The sequence below is a fragment of the Leucoraja erinacea genome, unplaced genomic scaffold (genome assembly GCF_028641065.1).
Source record: "Leucoraja erinacea ecotype New England unplaced genomic scaffold, Leri_hhj_1 Leri_704S, whole genome shotgun sequence".
Classification (NCBI taxonomy): Eukaryota; Metazoa; Chordata; class Chondrichthyes; order Rajiformes; family Rajidae; genus Leucoraja; species Leucoraja erinaceus.
The window spans coordinates 12,831-15,000 of record NW_026576624.1 but is presented as its reverse complement, the minus strand read 5'-3'; the positions used below and the strand labels follow the sequence as shown (position 1 = coordinate 15,000).

The following is a 2,170-nucleotide window of genomic DNA, read 5'->3' as shown; positions in this document are numbered from 1 at the left end:
GATCAGCCACGATCATATTGAATGGCGGTGCTGGCTCGAAGGGCCGAATGGCCTCTACTCCTGCACCTCTCTGAGTGCTCAGCGTGGCCTTGTGAAAGGGAAGACCTTGCCTGATGGAGGCCAAGTCACTGCGATCAAACCCGGGGTCTCTGGCGCCGTGAGGCGGCGGCTGCATAAACGGAAGGAGGATGAGGTTGAGGGAAAGATGGCGGTGGCGCAGCGGTAGAGTTGCTGCCTCACAGCGCCAGAGACACGGGTTCCATCCTGACTACGGGCGCTGGTCGCTGCTGGATCTCGAAACTAACGAGTTAGATACAGCTCTAGGGACTGGTGGAATCGAAGGATATGGGGAGAAGGCAGGCACGGGTTATTGATTCTGGATGATCAGCCATGATCACAATGAATGGCGGTGCTGGCTCGAAGGGCCGAATGGCCTCCTGCACCTATTTTCTATGTAAGCACTGGTGCTTATTTAAACCTTTCCCCTCTCACCGATGTTAGAAACATAGAAATTAGGTGCAGGAGTAGAGGCCATTCGATCCTTCGAGCCTGCACCGCCATTTAATATGACCATGGCTGATCATCCAACTCAGTATCCCGTACCTGCCTTCTCTCCATACCCTCTGATCCCCTTGGCCACAAGGGCCACATTATGTTCCCTGGTTCTCGATTCTCACACTCTGGGTTAAAGACCGTGCCGAAAGGCATGTTTCCACGCTGTATCTCTGACGTCTAAAGAATGAACTAGATGGGCCGAACAGTCTAAATTATGCCCCTGTGATTTGTGAGCCTTTCACTGGAGTATTCACCGGAGTTTAGAAGGATGAGGGGGAGGGGGATCTTATAGAAACATATAAAATTATAAAAGGACTGGACAAGCTAGATGCAGGAAAAATGTTCCCAATGTTGGGCGAGTCCAGAACCAGGGGCCACACACAGTCTTAGAATAAAGGTGAGGCCATTTAAGACTGAGGTGAGAAAAACTTTTTCACCCGGAGAGTTGTGAATTTGTGGAATTCCCTGCCACAGAGGGCAGTGGAGGCCAAGTCACTGGATGGATTTAAGAGAGAGTTAGATAGAGGTCTAGGGGCTGGTGGAGTCGAGGGATAAGGGGGGAGAAGGCAGGCATGGGTTATTGATTGGGGACGATCAGCCATGATCACAATGAATGGCGGTGCTGGCTCGAAGGGGCCGAATGGCCTCCTCCTGCACCTATTTCCTTGGTGAACTAACCTGACGAGGGAGGTGGCTGTGGATATGTAACCCGCCTGCCTCACGGGACCCGTGTAGTCCTCCCTCTCCCGACCCTCGTTGAATCCTTTGACGGCATTAGCTCCAGAGTGAGACATGGTGTGTGTCCCCGTCAACTTTGCTGGGATCTCGCAGTCTCTCCAACGGCTAGATCGGGACTCTGGTGTGAAATCACAGCAGTGGACTCAGCTTAAAGGACGCACGGGTGTGTTGGGGGGTGGGGAGGGAGGGAGGACTGTCCTGGACTCTGAACCCTGGCGTAATCAGGTCCAAAGTCCGGTGAATTCCTCTGTGTTGTTTTCATGAGGAATCACAGGCAGTAAATAACCTCCCCCTCCCCCCACTGCCAGGGCTTTGACTGAGATAGAATCACACAGTCGCACAGTGTGGAAACAGGCCCTTCGGCCCAACTTGCCCACACCGGCCAACATGTCCCATCTACACTAGTCCCACCTGCCTGCGTTTGGCCCATATCCCTCCAAACCTGCCCTATCCATGTACCTGTTTAAGAAGGAACTGCAGATGCTGGAAAATTTGAAGGTTGACAGAAAAGCTGGAGAAACTCAGCGGGTGCAGCAGCATCTATAGAGCGAAGGAAATAGGCAACGTTTTGGGCCGAAACCCTTCTTAAAATTATTTCCTTTGCTCCATAGATGCTGCCTCACCCGCTGAGTTTCTCCAGCATTTTTATCTACTATCCATATACCTGTCTGTTTCTTAAACGATGGGATAGTCCCAGCCTCAACTACCTCCTCCAGCAGCTCGTTCCATACACCCACCACCCTCTGTATGAAAAAGTTACCCCGCAGATTACTATAAAAAATGTTCCCCCCTCACCTTAAACTTATGTCTCCTGGTTCTCGATTCCCCAACTCTGGGCAAGAGACTCGGTGTGTCCACCCGATCTATTCCCCTCATG

The 2,170-nt window shown here is 51.9% G+C and overlaps 1 protein-coding gene across 1 annotated transcript in view; it reads right to left on the bottom strand.

The window, feature by feature from the left end:
• cideb (cell death inducing DFFA like effector b) overlaps window positions 1-1,467 on the bottom strand; it is a 9,644-nt gene extending 8,177 nt beyond the window's left edge. Inside the window, exon 1 of the mRNA XM_055631277.1 lies at window positions 1,234-1,467. Coding sequence (XP_055487252.1) covers window positions 1,234-1,349 — 116 coding nt within the window. The 5' untranslated portion in view covers window positions 1,350-1,467. The remainder of the gene's footprint in view (window positions 1-1,233) is intronic.
• Between the last annotated feature and the right edge of the window lie 703 nt (window positions 1,468-2,170).